General features: G+C 36.9%; 2 protein-coding genes across 4 annotated transcripts in view; both read right to left on the reverse strand.

The window, feature by feature from the left end:
- LOC122080927 (structural maintenance of chromosomes protein 6B-like) overlaps positions 1-12,563 on the reverse strand; it is a 56,123-nt gene extending 43,560 nt beyond the window's left edge. Inside the window, exons 1-4 of one of the 3 annotated variants that reach the window (XM_042647819.1) lie at positions 12,413-12,563; positions 7,414-7,500; positions 6,865-7,185; positions 3,007-3,126 (exon numbers count right to left, since the gene is read on the reverse strand). In XM_042647819.1, coding sequence (XP_042503753.1) covers positions 3,007-3,126; positions 6,865-7,185; positions 7,414-7,473 — 501 coding nt within the window. In that variant the 5' untranslated portion in view covers positions 7,474-7,500; positions 12,413-12,563. Of the gene's footprint in view, positions 1-28; positions 352-3,006; positions 3,127-6,860; positions 7,186-7,413; positions 7,501-12,412 lie in introns of those variants that run through there. The other 2 variants (XM_042647820.1, XM_042647822.1) reach the window with 2 other exon arrangements.
- Positions 12,564-13,387: 824 nt separating this feature from the next.
- On the reverse strand, positions 13,388-14,957 carry LOC122082179 (structural maintenance of chromosomes protein 6A-like). The gene is made up of 4 exons (XM_042649657.1): positions 14,825-14,957; positions 14,553-14,739; positions 14,338-14,443; positions 13,388-13,505 (listed from the first exon to the last, which is right to left on the reverse strand). Exons 2-4 carry the CDS (start codon positions 14,707-14,709, stop codon positions 13,388-13,390), a joined length of 381 nt encoding a protein of 126 aa, XP_042505591.1. The 5' UTR covers positions 14,710-14,739; positions 14,825-14,957.
- Between the last annotated feature and the right edge of the window lie 5,315 nt (positions 14,958-20,272).

The following is a 20,272-nucleotide window of genomic DNA, read 5'->3' on the forward strand; positions in this document are numbered from 1 at the left end:
AAAAAAAAAAAAAAGGCAGTTCGCATACCTATTCAGATTCCTCGCAGCAATCCACCCCCTTGTGTCAAAGCCATCGCCAAGCTTTCCTTTTCTCTAGCAATCGCCGCCTTCACATTGTAGTCAAACCCCACCAAGTTTTCTGCTCATCTTAGTCCCCATCTCCTTTGAAGTCGACAAACCCTCTTCTGTCGTCACATCTCATTGTGTCGAGAGGCTCTCCTCCCTTGTCGCGAAACTGTCCTCCCTCACCATAACTTTGTTCGTGTTTCTTTCTCTAGATAAGGGTCTTCAAGAAGAAAAGTAACACACAATTTTCCCCTTTTCTTTCATTTTTTTATTCCAAGACTGCCCATACCCTCCTTTATTCTATTTTATCTCCTTTTTATATCTTGTTTCCAAGTTTACCCCTTCCCCTACATTCTCTTGTTCCTAATTGATTTTCCTTATAATTACGACTCTGCCCGTCATTAAGGAACTTCAATTATTCACAAATCTGCCACTCCTTGCTTGTGGATCGAATGTTTATGAATTGGAGGGTCCATAAGTGATCCAATCATGGAATCCTTTGTGTTCAAATTTACAGTGCGACTACCAAATGGAAAACCTACTCATTTGTTGATTGATGAGAGAGAACATGACAATTTCGTCCCTAGATCTGTGGTGGATATGTTGCGAAAAATCAATCAAATTATTTTTGAGTCAAAGGAAGATGCATCGTTGAATTTTCTGTTTCTCATTATTATGATAGTGCTTTTTGTTAAGTGTTTGACTCTCCTCAACGCATCATTAAATTGGGTCGATGTTGGTTGGAACAACGAGACAGCATCCTTGATCGTGACAATAATGGGTGCACCCTCCAGGCTTCCCACATGCTTCAAAAATTTACTCTTCATGGATTGGTTGAGTCAAAAAAAGTGATACCCCCAGTACAACCACAAGATGAACCAAATGCATCAACACAAGTGGAAGACCATCCTATTGTGGGATAGGTGGTGACAACGGAAAGTGAAAAAATCATGGATCAAGTAACAAAGGACATCAATGCAGTGTCAGTTGTTCACCATCATGAGTTCATTCTTCCCCATGATTTTTCCGAACTAGAATGCACCTTCACAGCATCATATCTTGGATTTTGTTCGCGATGTAGACAATGAGCAATTCACCCCCACTCGTGAGTTTTTATTGTTATCATTCTTTAAAACTCATGGATGATTTTTTCTCAACATTGTGGGAGTTGATGCAGAATTGAGGCTGAATTGGGTTGACCCTTCCGGCAATCTCAACCGAGACGAACTGGATCCGATTGGATTTTTTTGATCAATTGAATATTTTAGGATTTTCTTTATTTAGGAAATAATGAGTTTATTTATTTGGGAGGATATGTAATCTTTTATTTTGAGTAGTTGTTAGTCAATTATGGAGTTACCAATTTAAGTTTTATTTTGTTCCTAATTTCATAAGTTAGAACTTATGAAGTAATTAGGAGTTGCTAATTTAGTTTTAGTTTTAGATTTTAATTAGGCAAGATCTAATTTCAGTTTATTATATAAAGACACGTAACCCAAGTTATTAGATAGATTTTAAAGAATTGAATTGAATGTTTTGGTGCCGGGTATGGTGCAAGACTAGGTCGGGTACCTCCTTCACTACCCCTCTTGTTCTCTATCTTCTCTTCTCCCTTGCAACTCTGAAATCTCTCAGGGATTTCTTCCCTTTATCTACTGGCCCTCCATCATTATTCTACTTTCTTTGATCTATATCATTGTTATTAGGTATTTTAGTTAGGTTGGATTAAGATTCAAAAAGTCCAGTCCTATTTTGATCAGTTCCCTTCAATATTTTAATTTCCTGGTCATTTTTTTTTTAAAGTTAAGGATTGGTTTAGGCCTTTCCTTTTTAGTATTTGAGTGTGTTTTTGAGTCTTCTACACACATTTGTAAGGAGGTCACATGAATTTGATTAATGAGATTTTGGCTTGAGTTTTTTCTTTATTCTGTGAGATTCAGATTTGCTGCGAGATGTAGTGTTATATTGGAGGGAAGCCAATAGGGGTTGTTGAGGCTAGATGGAATGATTAGTCACATCTTCATTCTTCCTTTCTCCATCAATAATCAATTGCGATAAATTACAACTCCTAATCTAACCATTGGATTTACTTGATATTTTGATATCATGTTTGATAGCCTAAGAGCTGTCGTCAACCAGAATCTTACCTCTAATAATTCATTATTTTCTGAGATATCTGACTTCCTAGTTTTAAGGATCTCAAGTTAAACTAATTCTGTAACAATCCTGGTTCTTCAGATCCAACCATTGGATTAAGTCCAACTTTTAAGTTGTTCTTAATCATAAGACAGACCTTCAACCAGAATTTGAGCCGCGTATGTTTATTTGATCTCAAGTTATTAAATTTCACTTGAATCTGGTCATGTATCATTCACAGCAATTATGGTTTTCAACTGATTTTCTGAATCTAAACCCTTAGACTTCTAGAAACCAATCAACAATGCAGTGAAGTTCATTAAAAAATGAGTGCTGATTAATCTGTATGATATGTCATCATTCAATGCTGATACAATATGCTTACATACTTCATAAAATTTGAATTTTCGTCATATTGATGCCAATAGAATCCAGAAAGCTCAGAAACCACACATATTAAAAAAAATAAATAAATAAATCAAGCAAGTGGGGATAGCATAGCATACATGGAAAATGGTTTCAGCAAAACAATGAACACATTGTTAAGCACATAGATGTACAAGAATCAAAAAACATGTCCTTTGTAAAACAATGAGTCCTTGAATAAAGTAAAAGTCCACAATGCAGCAGATGCCAAAAGTTCTGTTCAAATTAATTAGCACATCCATTTACTGTGAGTCAGTGACTAATAGACACAAATAAGAATGTCATTGACACCCATGCTTACTCCTACTTTACATTGCCAGATAGCTTACACCCAATTACCCTTCGTATGTATCTTTAGAAAAACAGAGTTCCACATACCATGGAAATATTATGCTGATATTCATCCTTCAACCTTCTCACTTCGGATGTCTTTTCCATCATAGAGGCAACTCGACTGTTCTTTTCAGCAAGCAGTGCCTTCAACTCTTCCTCCTTTCCCTGTCAAAAATACTTACAAGGTAGTATTCAAGTATCTAATCATATGACGACAAAAGCTGATCCAAAAATAGAAAAACTTCCTCAAGCACAAGACTATTTACTCCTCTATATATAATTGGGTCAAGAAAGTGATTTTATCTCTTGAACACCTATGTTCAAAAGAAGCATAAGACTATTTACTGAAATCTCAAATTTGAAGTACTCTGATAAAAGGGTAAATACATTGTTCTGAGATCTGACTACCATGTCATCAACTTTATATGTTCACTTAACCTTGCACTGGAGACAGTAATCCTCAAATCAACCCAGCCAATCCAAATCAGTCCAGAATTTTTCAAATTATGACATCAACTAATGCTTAATCATTGCCACCCCATTCACCACAAGGAAGATACAGTGAGAAGGTTTAGGGTTGATTAGAGTTTTATGAAAAAGAAAAAATTTGGGAAGAAATAAGTAAAAGGCTGTCATGCCAACATGGAAATTGAAAAATGACTGTAAACAGTAACTCTAGGGAGAGACTGCATGTTTGGAGAGCTCCCCAGAAATAAACTTGTATCTGTTCTGTATCAGGAAAAGTAGATTAAGTACATAAGAAAAGCCATATTTATATAGAAGCAGTAAGACCCTATGACTTGAATTCCTAACATGACTCTAGAACTCAAACTTAACTAGGACACAAAAATTTGACTTCTACATAAACTACTCTGTATAATTTAAAACATATTAGTAAAAACACTAAAATCGGACTTACTGTAATTCAATGCTTTGAGATATTGCCAACCTGGCCTGGCCTACACAATCATCTAGCCACCCAACCCTGAAAACAGGTGGTCAACCATAAAACCAAGTTCTCGGCAGAAACACTGACAAGCCAATGGCTAGGACAAATGTGAAATGACTAAACAGTGAATGTTAACCGTCGTTTACCCACTGATGGACACAACTTGTAGAACATATTTATTTAACCAATTACCAAAAGAGAATACAAACTCTACCTACAAACCATAGTTACAAATGGCAAGAGCAAATCAGTGGTACGATTTATTGGAATTACGAATGGCAGCCGCCATGGCAATATAGGTGTCGCCTTGGACGAGATACACCTTGAGGCTTAGGAGGTCATTGTTCTTTGTATTAAATATTTGTTTTTAATCCATTTCTTGCGTTGTCATTGGCTGGTATATTTGGAACCTCTACATTGAGCTACATGGGATCAAGCTTATAAAAGTCCCTTTCTACACCCAACTTCCCATTTCAAAAAACCCTCGGCTAGAGGCATCTCTTGTGTATTTGGGAGAGACCCAGATACCCTTGGCAGCGGCGATTATCTCCATCGATTCTGGCTCCAACAACTTTTTCCGGCTACCATGGCTCCAGCGATTCTTCCTCCGGCTACTCTGGCTCCGGCAAGGTAAGTAAAATAGTGTAAAAGTCTTCTTCTTTTTCTTCTTCTTCTCCTCTCTTTCCTCCCTGTTTTTTAATTTTTTTTTCCAGCTGCTCATCATCTTCTTCTTCTTCTTCCTTCTCCTCTCTTTGAAGAAGAACTTAAACAAGAGCTCAAAGAAGAACTCGATGGAGCTTGATACTGACACCGACATCAACACTGACTCAGATGCTGCTGCCACGAAAAAGATAGGTTCTTCAGGTATGTTTCTTCTTTCTATTCTTCTTCTTCTTTTCTGTTTCTGGCTTCTATTTTTCTTTTTCTTCCGGCCTCCTCTTCTCTCTTTTTTTTTTCCCCTTCTTGTTCCAGCCCCCTCCTCTTCTTTTCGTTCTTCTGGTTCCTTTTTTTCCTTTTCCTTCTAATACTTCTTCCAATGCTTGGGTGGCTCACCGGCTCCTTCCGACAGCAACCTGACTCTCTCCCCCCGTCTCCTCCCTGAAACCCTCATTTTGCCTGCAAATTTTTTTTTTTATTCTCATTTGTCCCTTCTCAGTTCCGTGTCTGTCTTTTTCTTTTTCCTTCCATTTTTTGTCTCCTCCTCTGCCTTCTTCTTCTATGTCGTTGCAATAGTGGTGGCTAGGCTGACTTCTACTAGTGGTGGCTAGTGGCTTTGGCTGCTGCTGCTTTAACTCCGTGATCCAAATTATATTATGCCGTCGCTGCAAGTCTATGATTCAAAGTAAATTTTGCGTCTGTTAATATAAGTTGCAATTCTGTGATTACATGACTATGTACTACTCCTATCAAAGGCAAGCACTTTGACAAGCCGAATCCCATGGCTTCTAGATTATCCAACATCTCTGGTAAATTTTCAATATATTTGTTTCCTTTCTTTTATGTCATTTTACATGTCTCTAATCTCCATGTTCCATTTCCCATTTTTTATTGACTTATCAGTGAATATGATCCCATTCGAGCTGCGTTTCACCATGTGATCCATAGTTTTGTTATTGCTTATTACTTCATTGATCGATTCATATATCCTGCTTTAGAGTTGATATCCAATGACTTCAGATCTGAAACATTGATGATTGATATGATTTTTATGAGTTTATGAATCGATGTGGATTGATATGATTTTTATGAGTTTATGAGTCGATGTGGCTTAATGTTGATTTTTTATGACTTGATGCATAAGTCATGTTGATTTTTGATGACTTGATGTGGCTAAGTTGATTTATGATGACTTGATGTTGATTAATATTGATTTTTTAGGTTATAGGGTATTAACTGTAGCAAAATAATGTCAGAAAATAGAGGAAATAAAAAAAATAACACATGGGCGACTTGGTCACCATGGCGGGTGACTCGTCGCCAAATTGATTAGACATGCCTCCACCGCCTTGGGTCGCCGTGACAACTATGTAACAAAAAATAAACATTAATGCCTCATCCTACCATTGTGCCACAACATCACTCATACAACAAAATCTCGGGCCCGTTTGATAACGTTTCTGCCATTTCTGTTTCAAGAAACGACAGAAACATAAATTTCCGTTTCTAGAAATAGAAACGGAATTGAAGATATTTGATAAGTCATGTTTTTAGAAGTCGATGGTAACCAGTGAAAGAATTGCCACAAGTCGTTTCCAGAAACGGGCGAACCATAAATAAGTAAAAATTTCTATTTCTATTTCTAAAAATAAGTGAAACGAAACAGTTTTATCAAACGCTTTTTGCTCCGTTTCTGCTGTGTCTGGAAATAGAAACGGTAGAAACGCGTTTCTTGAAACGTTATCAAACGGGCCCCTCATGTTCATGCTTGTATCAAATTTCATGAGTATCACCCTCATCCACCCCCCCCCACTTGCAAACTCTATAAAAACTAAAAACGGAAGATTATTCACCATTATTAACAACAGATGATCTGGCTGTTCAAAGTCATGAATCAATTGAGATAATAGATCATAATGGTGTTCCCTCTACATCCCCACCCATTTCAGGCGACCAACATCACCATCTCATAATACAACCCATAGGTATCAAATTAGTCAGATAAGACGTTACATATTATCAGTATCAAATCAAGACCAACCCAACCCCAACCAATCAGGATCTGATGTGTATCCACTGGGGCCAGTCTGATCCCAAGTACCAATACCCATATGCTTGGGTTGAGGAATGGTCCTACCTGCCCACAAAGAAATATATCTATAACACTGATCTACTGACCCATCTACTTTAAGCATAACATCGCATGGGGATAATCTCAATGTGTTCCAATGCAACACAATGGCCATCCATGTCAGGAGTCAAAAAGGTAAATTGGAGTCTTAAGAGTCTTTACCTACCAGGTGATAATCAATTTTGGCTTGGCAAGTGGGTATCCGTTCTTTCAGCTTTTCAAGCTTGACGCCAACTTCCTGGAGTTTCCCATCAACCTCATATACACATAACCAAGCCAGCATCTTGCTCAGTTGTTCCAATCGTTGAGATGTTTCTTCAATCTGTTCCCTTTTTTTAATCTTTTCATCCAACTCATTTACTTCATTCAAAATAGGTCTTATTGAAGCCTCCATCTTATTAACACGTTCATTTCCAGAATCCAATGCACACTTAACATCTTGTAGTCGATCATTTAATTGCTCGAGCAGTGTGGCCTTGTAAAAGAACTGCACCCAAACAAAAAAATAAGTAGTATCTCTCTCTAAATATCTTTTCAGCGTAAATATCTAAGGTAAGAATGGTGGTAAACGGAAGTAATCAGTGAAGATCACGTTGCCACCATTAACTTCTTTATATTCAGATGTGTCACAGTAAGATAAGAAAACCAATGCTCATCAAAATATAAAACCAATTAGTAATTACATAAAAATATGCAGAACCCATATCCTTCTTACCTTGAATTTCTCCTTGTCATTCCCAGAATGCAAAAATTCTCTGCTTTTGTCTTGACTCATTATCACACAAGGATTTTCAACATCAATCTGCAAATATTAAAATTACCACCATCAGAATATCAAGAAGAGTTTAACTACATCAACGTCTATGGGGAAAAAACTTATTCAGACAGCATTAAGGACCATTTGCATATCAGATGATTAAGGCTGGGTATAATCATCTATCTTGAATTCCAATGTCAACCACCTGAACAAGCCTATTGTTCACCACCACCTGATTTTTTTTTTTTTTTTTTTTTTTTGGGGGGAGGGGGGTGTGGTTGGAGGGGGGATCACAATTGTCCATTATCGCATAAGGTAATCTCACAAGAAACCCAATTCAAAAAGTATAAATGAATTAATCATTTCACCGTTTATCGGAACCATCTATGGTTGTGCCAGTATTTACAAGATAATTAAAATAACTCTAAAAAAATCAATAACTGAATCAAGGACACATTAGTCAAGAAGGCTGCTTAAGAAAGCAGACCTGATTGTTGGGCTCACACATTCCGAAAATGAGCAGAAAGCACACATACTACCATAGAGTGGAATGCAGATCAAGATTATATCCAATCAAGATACTATCGCTCCAAAAAAAATCCCCAATAATAAACCAGTCTTGATTGTAAATTCTTGCATTTTTCTGAAACAAACACTTCCCCATAGGTTCAAGAAGACTTGGATTTGTGACAAAAGGCAAAAGTGAAAGGACACTTAACTATCCTACAGTTACAGTTAGGTTATCGCTCCATATCCATGGAATTTTGGGAGGTTTCTCTGAGACCAAGTGTCTTTTTAGAGCAAGGTCATTTTATTTCCATATTATATCCATTTTGGTCACTGAAGCAAAAAAGCAGATTGTTGCATAGAAGCCTAGACAAAAAGGCCTATCAAAGGGTCTTCCATCCCTAACCTTGCAGACCTACTCATCTACACTTTCTGATAATAAATTCTTTTTTTTTTTTGGTGGGTGGGGTGGGGTGGGGGGGGGATTACAAGATTACTCAAATTTGAGTTCCAGTTTACTAAATTACCCACCTAATCTTTCCTTTAACTAAAAACGAAAAATAAGTTTGGGTATTACCTTACCCTTAAGTTTTGGACAACTTTGCCCCAATTACCTGCGCAGCTTCCCCTTCACTGTACTCCCTCACCTTATCCGCCACCTCCGTCATTTCTGCCACCAGCGCCTGACACGCAACCAATAGTAGGCCACCATGGTCTTCATGTTGCTGTCCCTCGGCCCCCTTGCCATTAGTTCCTCCTATAATATCTTCAACATCACCAAAAGTTGAAGCTCAGTTTTCTATGTCGTTCTATATTCCCAAATAATTTTTCATTGGAGAAGACTTGGTGGGTGATAAAGAGGTTGAACAGATTGGAGAAGATGCTAAAAGAAGCTGTGTGAAAGTGTCCCTATTGAACCAATCTATGCTGACTGCTGAACATGGCAGCACCTCTCATAGTCGAAGACTACACCCTCAGATACAACAGACATCAATTCGAAAAAGAAAACATGTTCTTTGGCTTTGACTCCTATGGAAACCAATTTCAGGCCCATCCAAGTGGATTGAGATTACCATTTCAACATAGATGTCCATTGTCTAGAATGTGCAAAGAGGAAGAATTCAAGAAGCACAAGAATATGGAGATAATGTAGTTCAGATGGTGGATTAGCATGCCTACACATCACACTAAAGTTACAAATCCCACCTTCCTAGAACACTTGGCGGCTACTCAAAAGACTCAGGACTCTAGCGCTGCAAGGAGTTTCAAGAATTACAAAGCTTCCCAGATCAGTGAATTATGAAGCCAGAATCTCTGAGAAATTCTTAATTTAGAGGTGGAGGGAGAGACGGAAGAGGGAAGGAAGCATAAACTGGAGGGCAAAAATGTAAAAGAATCGTAAGAGGGTGAAGGAGCACACTATTGTAATACCTAAATTTGTTTGAGAGATTTAGTTTAAGGAAAGATTGGGTTGGTAATTTGGTATACTAAAACCCAACTTTGAGTAATCTTGTAATTACCCCCCCCCCTTTTTGTGTGTGGAGCTAGACATGGGCAGCTGAATTTTCCGGTTATGCTCATACATGCTCCGAGGTTGTTTCCGGATTGGAAAAACTACTCTTAAGAGTGAATTAGTTTCAGTTGGAAGGTCCCAAATATAGATGAGCAGGTTGCTAGGTTTAAATGCACAATGGATCTTCAATACAGCCAAGTTTTCCTCTTGGATACTTTCACAAACAAGCTTCAGTCAAGTAACTAGGACTGAAGAACATAGAAGGTTTACTTCTTGGATGGAACAGTATCTCTCAAGGTGGGAAAAATCACATAGATGAAGTTATAGTCAGCATGCAAAAATATTTTCCCTCTCTTTAATGCTCCAGTATCTATTGCTGACAAAAATTGTAGACCACTCAAAAGAAAATCTTATAAATTAGTCCAGGGGAAGGGTGAGCTGGTAGATCCCATTCGCTGGCAAAGGATCAACTTTGGCTGCAAAAAGGAAAAAGGAGAAAAGTCCAGATGAAGTCAGGTTAGACCTGCCGCACCCATGAAGAAGCTACTTCTGTAAAAATACATACAGAGACATGAAGGAACCATTGGCTTCAGGAGACAGGTCAAATTATGTACTTCGGTGCATGGTAGTCCTTCTGTAGCTGTCAAAGGACAGGGTAGAGTCGGGTAATGGCCTTGCCCACACCCTCCTAGGTGGGCAAGGACTCTTTAACCTCAACCTCTGAGATGGGTCATGTTTAGCCTTATCCTTACCCTATAAGGTAGGGTAAAGGAATCCCATTTCCTGACAGGACGGGAAAACTGATAAGATGGGCAAACAATTAGTCATGATTCTCCAACTATTTTCCTAACAAAAAGTCAAAATATTTCTCAGTACATAAAATATACCATGTTATTCATTTATAAAATCACATAAACAGTTAGAAAAAAAATTAAGCAGGTAAATAGGCAGAGGAGAACCCTCTAACCCATACTGTACCCGTTTAGCTAAAAAGAAAATAAAGGAAAAGTCTCTCTCTCTCTCTCTCTCTCTCTACCCCCTGTTAATGAAACCATTCTGTCACACCTCATTAGCTCACGCCTGTGCATGAATTTACAGCACCATTCGGAAATCCTTCGCCCATAAAATAAAATCCATACCCGAATCCACCCATTTCAAAGGGCAAAATTCTACCACGACCCTCCAGATGAGGGTTGGGTAAGGCAAGTTAACAGATAAACCTTGATAGCTCTCCTGAGGACAATTACCACACAGTCCAAGGGAAATTATGTCATTAGAACTAAAAAAATGTTGGCATGACATTAGGATGAATTCAAGCTAAAACAAAATTTTGGAGAGAGAGCCGAGAAGAACACGACTCTTTCCTTAATAACCCACTATCAGATTTTAGGCTGCAACTCAATAGATATAAATCACAACTGCTACTTAAATACCAGAATTAAAGAAATTAAGATCTTAAGATCAAAGGGTCTGATCACACTCAAATTCGGACAAAATGAAGGTCTAATGAGGTGGAATGAATCCCCAAATTTTGGTAGAAATCTGGTGGTTGGATTTGGCTATGCAGGATATGTTTCAGAAATAGCAAGTGTTGCACCAGAAATTTAGCAACTTCAATAACTACCAATCTAATTGTTAGATCAGAACCAAATTTGGACTGTATTTTCCCTATTGAGTGAGGAACAGGCAACCAAACCCCAGTCCAAACCAATGGCTAAATGTCCTTAGGTGGGGACTACTATATGCAGCAAGAATGCACCATAAACAGGGGTACCACCAGGTATAGAAACAGCAACCAAACTGAGTTTAAAAAATAAAAATAAAAAAATCCAGATTTTCCCCAATGAACAGATTGATGATTCCCTTAGTAATTCCACAGAATATTAAAGAAGAAATTTAATAAAAGCAACTGTAGTAACTTGCAACCGAAGGAAAGAAGTGGAGAAATAGGAGAAGGGGTTATGATCGGATTCCCCACCTGATCTTGACCAGTATCCCTCCAGTCAAACTCAGAGCCCCACTTAGAGGGCTGCTGTGCCTCACAGCAGCAGAACCTGTTTCTCACAGCTCCATGTAGCAAAAAGAAAAGAACCTATATTCATAAAATCATGCAAGGCCTCGTAGAGAATTACATGCTTAAATAGAAAACTAAGCTTGAATCAAAATGGCAATAGGAATGACTATTAGCCAATAGGAAACAAGTCTAACCACAAAAGGAATTTTAAGAAAACAAAACAATAACATAAAGGGAGTTTAAAACAAACAAAAGAATTTGAAAAGACTACCCCATGCTAGGTGTAGGTGTAGTCCTAAAAAACTAGGAACACTTAATAAAACCAGCTTGGAATTTATAAATAGTATTCCAGAACAACTCAACTAATTAAACAATAAAATAGTCTCAAAAATAAGACCCCATGACCTGTTTGGGTGGTAAACCAAAACAAATTGACTGAGTCAACTCACTGATTTGTTGGTTCAGTTGTTAACTCGGTGACTAGGTGAGTTGAGGTTGTCTTTCTCCTTGGTTGGTACTTCTTAAATTATGTGCTTCACCCCTCTTCTCCTTTGCTCTCTATACAGCTATTCTTACTTCTCTTTCTTTTTTAATCATCACTTATCTACATAACAAGTTGGTACCAGAACCAACTTAGGTTTTTAAAAGGATTGTGAAGTACTGAGAAGGACCAATGAAGAATGTTACTGACATGTACTGTAAAGCTGAGCTTGACAGCTTCAGTGAAAGAAGTGAAGGCAGGCATTGCACAAGATGATTTATGAAATATTTTAGGTCAAATCTTGCTGTATTTGGGATGTTTTCTTATTTTCGAACTTTTATTCCAATAAATACACAAATTCCAGACAACTAGCTCTGCATAAGACTAAGTGGAAAATATAACAAACTGCACACAGAATGCTTGACGGTAACAAGGCACTGACATTGAAATGTTCTCCAAGCTCGCGAAGATCTTCTTTCCGACCAGCAACCTTTTTCCCTGTCAAGATTAACCCCCAAAAAAAAACAGCTTAAGAAATAAACAGTCACAAGAAAGATGAAATAAGTTTATATGAGAACACACATAAGAACCCACGGACTCTCTTTCAGATCCGTGAAACAATTCTCAGAGATCTTTTTCCCTTTTGGAAGATACAGGAGCGAAACAATCAACCTATTGATGTTCGAAGACCCAAAAGATTCTTTCAATTTGCCACCATCAAAAGTAACTCTTTCCAACTGCTTGAGATATAGGTCCAAAGTTCATGGCAACATCTTTCACCGCCATTCTTTGCATTTGAGTTCAAGTATGCTACTACCTCATTAGATAAGAACTATAGAGAATTTGCAGAAGTGGATATCAGCAAACCACATGCAATGGCGAGGAAAAACAAGGATGAAATTGGGGAGTAGAAACATTCTAACCAAGATTACATGCAAAAAGGGTGAGTTTATTTTCCTAGCATGGGGAACATGGCAGGTATTAGTTAAGATGACAAGGAGAAATATTTTGTTTCAAAATGAACTTCATTTCTATCCCATTCCATATTGATGACTACTAAGATCAGGCCTCAATAGTTAATCGGTCAAACAAAGCAGCACCAAGTCAATGGAAGTATTAGCATGGTGGATTTTTGGCAGGCCTGTAGGTGTTGGTGCTTTTCTTTGGATTTCTGTTACCTCGTCCTAAGCAACTAGAAATCAATTACCTATTTAAAGAAGTGACAATGCAATCAGAATAACAGATTCTTAGGAACACACAGTAAAACAATGATGAGATGAAAAATATAGATTTTAATGCAAATAAAAGCAATGTGAAATGAAATATCCAGAAAAAATATAGCAAGCATTCAAAATGGATCATAAGCTGAAAGACTGCAAATCATAAGCTGAAAGACTGCAAACTGATTTTTCAAGAATTAATAGTAGAGCAGTTGATCCGAAATTCTGCGTTCTATAACTATAACATCCCCATAAATTTCTGGCTTAAAAGCATCTTCACCTTGATTTTTCATTTCCAGTTGAATGTTGGCATAGCTGCAAAAAAAAGAAAGTATAACGTTTTTAACTGGGTAAGACAAAGCAATCCGATGGGTTACAATTATATTATTTTTGGAAAAAGAAGCCTAAAAGGAAGCATGGCCCCTACGCCCAGACACAATCACCCCTCATGAAAGCTGAAAATCCCACCCTTGTTGATGCTTCTATTAGTGCTCCCATTAGCCCATGTGTTGGAGTAGGGCCATGCTGCCATTTAGGGTACCCTCTCCCATTATTCTTTTATAATAAGAAAAAATAAGAGAGAGATAGACAAAAAGATTATTTCAGAAACACATAAAATGGGGAGGTCAATCCCTTTATTCTTTTGTTCTTTTTTTTTTTTTTTTTTTTTTTTTGGAGGGGTTGTTAAGTATTGGACAAACGGAAAAACAGGAGTGCATGATGAAATTTATAAACCTACCACTCTCTCCAGCAATTCCAGTGAGATTGGCAGTAAAGTCACCCATAAACATATCACCAGGTAGGTATAATTAACAGGATGGATTTCCATGTTGAGTCAAGTTTTCAGGCTTTAAAACACCAGTTCAGTCAAAGGAAAGGAAACTTTTAAAAGCAACTCCAATTCATCAAGAATGAATATTCAATCTAAAAACTGTCTACTTTAAAGTACTATACAATATGCACGTAGCCTAGAACTTTAAACTAATCCAAGATGTGAACTCAGATTTTAATTTTCGGTTTTTTTTCCTTTTGGCCAAGTAAAAAACTATCTCTAATTCCTAGTTATTGTTAGGAATAAATACAATTAAGCCCAGCAAAGGAAGAAATGCATCATTAATCTGAACAGAATTTTTAACCCAACAAACACCTGCACCCATTCTTTATGAAATCCTTCAGTGTTGAAGCCCTTTGGGTCCCCTTAGCTCGGCAACCGAATGCAACACATAATGCCGTCAATATTGCACTTTTACCGCCTGCAAATGAAACCAAAGGAAACTATATCTTAAGAAAATATATATGCATTTTTGAAACTCATTCATTGCAGAAAATCGATCAATCACTATAATAATCTACTCGACTTACTCCCGTTCTGCCCAGTAATGAAATTAACGTAATCACCGAACTCGATCTCTAAGCTACTATGGCACATGAAGTTTTCCAAACGAATCTTCGAGATAATCCCGGCTCTCGCTTGAGAATAACTTGCAGGGGACTCGGGAAAAACCCTAAATTCTTCCATTTTTTCGTTTCCCGACGGTGTCTTAGAGCCCTAGAAAATAACAAGAGCAGAAATCGATAAGTATACAGATGGAAGAGAAATGGAAGCCGTAGAGATGGACTCGTAAAACCCTCACTTCTACGAAGGCGAACGAAGGCGGGAATGGAACCCGCGAACTGAACACTAACACTAAGCAGCTCTAGTGTAGCTTGATATGACCCTTGGGGGAAGGTCTTACGGAACGAACATGATCACATACTCCAGTGCTAGATTTATATGTTATACCAACAATAGGGAATGTCTTCGGATTTGGATATCATGACGTCATCAACAATTAAGGACACAATTTCAAGCCATCCAGCGGTTCGCAGTATCGTAACCCACTGATTACAGTGTTTCTGTTGAACTTTTTGACATATCTTTTCGCGCGCTTTTACATGACCTGACGACTTTAAGTTCCACTCACCTTATGAAAACCGCTTCGGGCCAATCATGTTTTCTAAACAAACTCGTGAGTTAGACTCGATTTCCCTAATTATGCAGTTCCCTTCTCGTCGGTCGCAAAGATCCCCGCTAAGATCGCCCAACCCGCTACCCACCGGCTAAGGATGTGAATTTGAAATCAAAATCGTTTATCGAAACTGAATCCAGCCATTTATATCAAAATCATAAAATCGTTTAGAAAAAATGGTTTGGTTCTAATTTTAAGTTTAAGATTGATTAGTTAAATGGGTTGGATCGGTTTTAACCATTTAACTCATTAGTTTCAACTCGAATTGACACCATGAAAAATGATTCGATTAACCCGTATAACGATTAAATATTTCGTTGTTTTAACAAAACGCAATGGTTATTTATGGAATAATTAAAGACCATAGAGGCTATCCAACAGTCTATTCAATAATTTATTCATATTATGCAGTTATGTAATTAAATCCTTGCTTGTTCAATGTCTCATTTAATTTGATACAATATTGAAGCATTTATCATAAAAAAACAAATTTTAATAAGTATGCAAATAAACTAGCAACCTTATTACTAATCATTTAGAAGTTGTATGGAATAAATCGCGATCAAAACCGTTAAAAACTTTGAAATCGACATCGTTTACTAAACCATGGAATCAAAACAATTTACTAAACGGTTGCGATTTTGGTTTCAGCCAAATAAATGTGAATCGAACAGCACAATATACACCAAAACCAAACCGATTAACACTCTTACCATTAACTGTCATAATAGAGACAATAGGAAAAATAAAAGAAGAAATAACGCTACCTAATAGTGTTATGCTTGCCGATCTAAATTGACATGCTAAGGATTGGATCATAAACTCATCTCCCATTATACACTAATCATCACATTGCAAAACCCTTCATAAAATAGCTCTATATGGTTGAGCTTTTAAATCTCTTTCCTTATGGTGTTTTCATTCAAAATGATGTAGCACAAATTGGGCTTTTGGGCAATGTTTGAAAGTCTGGGGAAAAAAATGTTGACACTATGATTGGGCTCTTGGGCTATGTTTGGAAGTTAAGAAAAGAATAAAAAAAATACAAAAAAAAAAAAAAAAGAGAAAAAAGATAGAAACATTTAAAAAAAAAAAGGTCACTGTATAATTATGAATTTTGGATTATTATATCTTTTGCACTATTTTTTTTTTTTTTCTTAACTACCAAACATAGCCTCTACCCGTACTGAGTCAAAGGTATATTTCCCCAGTTCAATTGAATGATCAGATTTCTTTAACAAGCATCTTTCCATTGAGGGGGAAAAATGTTTCTCCTTTAGCGGGTTTGGATTTTGGATCCTTTCATTGTAAATATTGATAAGGTGTTTGTTCTGTTGTTAATAATTTCGGTTGTCAGTAGCCTAATCGTCCTTGGCAGGGGTGGGCTTCTCAGTCCATATACTGGGCCTAGCTAACTGGCCATTTTCAGTATGCGGACCTCAGCTTCTCTTCCATTCTCAATATAATAATGTATTTTTCAATAAAAAAATTTATTTCCCCCTTGTCTATGATAATTTAAACCATTTCATTGTTATAAAATTCCATGTCATTTTTTTTTTGGGTGCTAATTTCCAATTCACTATTTCTACCCCCCCCCACCCCCACCAAAAAAAAGATCCAATTCACAAATTACGTTGGCCCATCCAAATTGGGAGATTATTGCCATTGTAATTATCAGCCAATGAAAATAGTTATTGATAGATTATAAACCATTTCAATTTAGTTGCTACATATTTTTTTCGTACGAGTGTTTTTTGGATTGGGATCCTCCTCGACTGATTTTTCCTCCAATTCCTTCAACCTCTCACATACATACACCCCCATGCATGCCAACCACTTGGGATTGCATGCTTCTATATGTCTGGCTGCATGCATACGAGAGTTGTTCAGTTTTATAAGTTTTCTCCTTCTATGGTAGAAATTTTATAGAAAGAAAAAAATCCTATACACCCTCCTCTACAGGAACCCACTCCCACACGCCTACTATTATTTTGTCACATGCATAACTAATATAGCTAGTATAACCATTAGATGGAGATGTCAAGGTTTGCACATTCTTGGTACTCCGGCCACAATTGTGCACTCTCAGTAGCTCTAGATATTAAATGCGATATATTGTGGTAGGGCTCAAACTTGACATGAGTATATGGAATACTGTTCCACCTATGTACAAAATATTGGGGCCATCTACTCTCCCAGATGGCAATTGTTAGCATTTAAGTGGGTATATGGGAAAGGATTTCTTCCACGATCATGATGGAACAAGACTTCCATATTCTATTGCGTATCATATAATCATTTTTGCTATATTCATCTTACTTGTTTGGCCTTGGAACCAAAAAGAAAAAGAGATACCTTAGCACCTTGCTTTCAGCTTGAAAGAATTGGTGAAACCTTTGTTAGGCTGTGACCATTGAAGATAAATAGAGATTTAGAGAGATGCATCTACAGACCTTCAATCACCCATAGAAAAAAAAAATATCTCTTCAACCATAAGATATAACCGACTTATTCACTCGAGAAATGGTACTTCGGACCTTCATCATTAGGCAGTTCCAAGACTTGGTTTGATAGTTTGACATGTCTTATTAAAATATGCTCGGGGTTTTGGTTAGTTAATCGTGTCTTCTACTCAAGTTTGCGAAACTCCTTGATTTATAATAGATAGTTGAAAGGAATAATATTTAGGATTGAAAAAGGTTTTGAAACCTCTTGGCTTAGATAGTTGATGAATAATATGAAAATATTTATGATTAGGGTTGGTAGTGGACTCTTGGGGGAGTCATAATGCACCCAATTTTAAAATTGTCCTAGTCCACACATAACTCCATAGAAGCCCAATTTTCTATCAGAATCTCACTTTTTGACTGTTATTTTGTTTACTAGTATGCTCAAGCCAGACATTGCACTATTTGCAGTTGTTTTACTTCATTTGTCTTTCACTTATCTTTTCAATGGCAAGCACACCAAGCAAAATTTTTCTCTATTTGCAAGTTTGCTTAGATGCATGTGAGTATTGTTGACTTAAAAGGGAACTTAATGGTTTACTTCAAAGCATCACATTTGTAGCTTGCTGGATGAAATGAAACTACTCTTTTATAATGGAATTAAACCTTTAAGCTTGCGGGGATGAATTTCTAGCTCACTAGCAGGTAACTATCAGTTACGTTATAGCCTAAGCAAGTAAGTACGCAATCTTATTCGTCTGAAGCACGCTAGATGAACTTGGGTACTAGAAAGGGCTAGGTTATAAAAGCTTACCTGTTCTAAACTTGTGACTTTTGTGTAGGATTCGGATCCGGATCCTCTCCAGCGACTGACACTCTAACTACCTTTCAACCAAACACAGACACGCCTAGAGCTGCATATCCCAAGTGTTGGGATACATGCCTTTGTTTGGTTGGAGGGTGATTGAAATGAGTAATTGTTGGAGAGGAGCCGAATCCTTTCATGTACGGCCTAATTTTATTGTTTACTATTTGGTACTTTCTCAATACTTGCAAAGGGGGGAAGCCACTAAATTGAAGGTTTCGCTCGCTCACTCTAACGCTCGTTTAGTAGACAGTGAGTGGAGTGCATAAGCACCAGCAAGAAAACTACTGCACGTTAGCACAACGGTGGTCTACAATCAACTAGCCATTGCTTGTTAGGGGCAAGTACTACACTAGCTCGTAAGTCAAGTACGAGATTGTAAGAAATGTAGAAGTGTGGCCAGCTGGCCTTACCTAGTCATACATGACAAGGCAATATTGACATGGCAAAACTACAAGATATAATTGACAAGATAAAATCACTTATGGCAATGGAGTATTGACCAAGATAAGAGGGAGAAGATTGCAAAATCAAATCCAAAGTCAAGGATTTGGACACAGATGATGAGGGTTACTTTCGATTAAAAAAAAAAAAAAAAAAGATTGAAAGTTACCTTAAATTGCAAACCAAATGTTTTCTATAAAATAGGCAATAATCAAGCAGGCACATAATGAATGATCCTCTCGTCTCTTCCATCATAGCCCAGGATCCTACTTTATCCGTTTTTCTCTCTTTCAATCTTGTTATAGTGCATTCCAAGACCTAAAGCGCTTCATTGGTACTACAAAACTTAAACTCCTTCAAGAAAAGCAGAAGACTTAACTTGTATGGAGGCGCCAATATTTGTTAGAAGTTAGAACTTTAGAAATGAAATAAAAAGATTCCATTGAAGTTCGACAAAAAAAAAAAAAAAAAGTTAAGTGGACAAAATCTTACCAAAGAAAAAAAAAAGAAGAAGAAAGAAAAAAGAATAAAAGAAAAAAAGGAAAAGTGGACAGAATTATTAAGTGGCTGAACTGACTTCAAGGGCAATCTATAGGTAACTAGGTAAGACGTACTAGGAACCGAGAGTGTCTGATGAAGACGAGATAATTAAAGCATTAACTCTTTGTTTTTTTGGTAGGTTTAAAGCATTAATTGGAATTCTATCTTTTTGGTTGATTGAAGTTTGTAACTCAAATACAATACAACGAACAAACGATAGAAATGTTTTTTTAGAACGATACCAAACAAGCCCTAAGAGAACAGTGAGATTCTATAAATCTGTTTCTAAAAGAATGTCACTTCATCAATGCAAGTTCCACCATATATAGGTCAGGATTCTTTACCCACATGGGTAGTTATTGTTGTAAAGGAATCTCCTTTGTTTATAACTGTGTCAATTAAGATGGCTTCATTATTAGCTGTCAATGTAGGAAGACACCACATGTGGGTAAGGAATCTGGACTTAAACCGATTCCAACCCTATTAAGCACACTTGAGTCTTGTATGGTTCATTCCCATTATTCATTCCAATATCTGAATCTCCAAAAGGAGAAAAAAAGTTAGGCTGCGTATGATAGTTGTTTAATTCAAGAAATGATGTTTAGTGTCAAAAATAAAATTTTCAGTTTTTGTATCAAAATACCTTTTTTAAAATAAAAAGATATTATTTGATGAACCTGTTTTAAGAACAATTTACTCTAGTTGTTCACTTTTTTTATATTTTGAAACAAAACCAAAATGATGAAATAAGATTTGCATTTTTAGCTTCTTTTTTTT

Source organism: Macadamia integrifolia, chromosome 6, assembly GCF_013358625.1.
Source record: "Macadamia integrifolia cultivar HAES 741 chromosome 6, SCU_Mint_v3, whole genome shotgun sequence".
NCBI classification, from domain to species: Eukaryota; Viridiplantae; Streptophyta; class Magnoliopsida; order Proteales; family Proteaceae; genus Macadamia; species Macadamia integrifolia.

Bases quoted from the DNA above. Each gene is read 5' to 3' on its own strand.
- LOC122082179 (XM_042649657.1), bottom strand. From the start codon at position 14,709: ATGGAAGAATTTAGGGTTTTTCCCGAGTCCCCTGCAAGTTATTCTCAA. The intron at 14,444-14,552 runs GTAAGTCGAGTA...TTTCATTTGCAG, and splicing joins CATTACTGGGCAGAACGGGA to GCGGTAAAAGTGCAATATTG. The intron at 13,506-14,337 runs GTGTTTGTTGGG...TTTTTTTTGCAG, and splicing joins TTCATAAAGAATGGGTGCAG to CTATGCCAACATTCAACTGG.